Here is a 1,624-nt window from a genome sequence, read left to right on the forward strand (position 1 = left end):
GGAAAATGGCTGCAATGAAACAAAGAGTGAAAAATTTAAAGGGGTCTGAATACTTTCCGTACCCACTGTATATGTGTACGTATGTATGTTGCCACTGTGTGTATCTTCCTAGCGTTATCTTAAAGCTCATTTGCCGTGCAAAATGATGCACTGCAGGACATCACATATGGCATATGAATACATAGGCGTAGGATTTGGGGGGATGCCGGGGATACACCACACCCCCCCACCCCCTCTCCCCATATTAAAAGAGAGCTTGCCGCTCCTCGCTGGCTCGTCAGGCTGAATGAAAGCAGCAAGCGCTTAAAACACAAACATAGTATTAGGACCTCCTTGCATAAAGAAACACATTCAAATCCAACCATAAAACAGAGGCTTATGTCATTTTTTAAAGATGATCTGTACAACCATTGTCTGATAACATTATGGAAAGGATACCTACAGAGAGAGGCTTTTTAAAACATCTTTGAGACCTTTCTGTTTAACGACAAACAGCTAACATTAAACCCACCAGACTCCGTTGAAAAAAACAACACTTTTAGCGTGTATAGACCCAGCATATTTTCACATATAAATCGGTGAACTTTGTGTTTATTTCCACCGGAACTAGAGTTGTGGTTGTTGGAAAAGTGAAAAGATGACCCGAAACGGCTTTTCATAGTTTCATTTGATTTCTATGCACTTTTATGACGTGTATTTTACAATGCTAAAATTACTGTTTATGTAGATGGAGTCTGGTGGCTTTAGAAAAGGCTCTAACTCTTCATCAGAAAGGTCAAACTCCTTAGAACTCATTTCCATAATGTTGTCAGGCACATCTGAGCCTGTCAATGGCAACAGCAGGGATCTCACTGAATACTGGACCAATGTCAAAGATTGTGGTTCCCATCAGTCACTTAGACACAAAAACATAGGTCCAGGTCCGAAAAAATGTAACGTAGTCTTTAACATGCAAACAATTAAAGTGATAATTCATTAGCACTCTATAATTCTTGACTTGCTTTTGTGAGCACACGAGGGATTTCACAGTGACCGCCCAGTGTAACCCCTGTGCCCTCCTCCTGCAGGAGTACCTGGACCTGGCGGTGCCCTTCGAGCAGTACTCGCCCACCTGCCAGGACTCCAACAGCACGTGCTCGTCCGGAGACGACTCGGTGTTCGCCCACGACCCGCTGCCCGACGAGCCCTGTCTTCCCAAACAGCTTCCCAGCAACGGGGTGATCAGGACGTAAAGACTAACGCAGCGGGCAAGGGGGTGGGGGGTGGGGAAGTTGGACTTTAACTTCCTCTCACAGGTCGCCCATGAACGAAACGCCTCGCAGTGACTCCTCAACCATTACGGAACTGAAAAAAAACTCAGCATGCAATACTTCCACAGCGCTTCAGCTCTTCCATTCGTCTTAAAACTCTCGCTCGCCATCCTCCTCCACTCCTTCGACTGAGTTTTTTCTTCCTCCCCTCCCCCCCATCCCAAAAGACTCTTGAAACATTGAAGTCTTTTTTTTTTTCGCGGTTGGAACAGTGTTTGTGTTTCTTCTTTTCAGAAATGAAAATTATATTTTTGTACTCGGGCCAGTCTTTTGTTACGGACAATCTGTAAGAGGGGGGGGGGGGGGGGGGGGGG

The 1,624-nt window shown here is 45.4% G+C and overlaps 1 protein-coding gene across 14 annotated transcripts in view; it reads left to right on the forward strand.

Moving 5' to 3' along the window:
* Positions 1-1,347, forward strand: part of fgfr3 (fibroblast growth factor receptor 3) — a 69,629-nt gene extending 68,282 nt beyond the window's left edge. For all 14 annotated transcript variants that reach the window (XM_034858581.1, XM_034858585.1, XM_034858589.1 and 11 more), the window contains exon 18: positions 1,068-1,347. In XM_034858581.1, the coding sequence (XP_034714472.1) occupies positions 1,068-1,232 (165 nt within the window). In that variant the 3' untranslated portion in view covers positions 1,233-1,347. The remainder of the gene's footprint in view (positions 1-1,067) is intronic.
* The last annotated feature ends 277 nt before the right edge of the window (positions 1,348-1,624 follow it).

Source organism: Etheostoma cragini, chromosome 20 (assembly GCF_013103735.1).
Source record: "Etheostoma cragini isolate CJK2018 chromosome 20, CSU_Ecrag_1.0, whole genome shotgun sequence".
Taxonomy (NCBI): Eukaryota; Metazoa; Chordata; class Actinopteri; order Perciformes; family Percidae; genus Etheostoma; species Etheostoma cragini.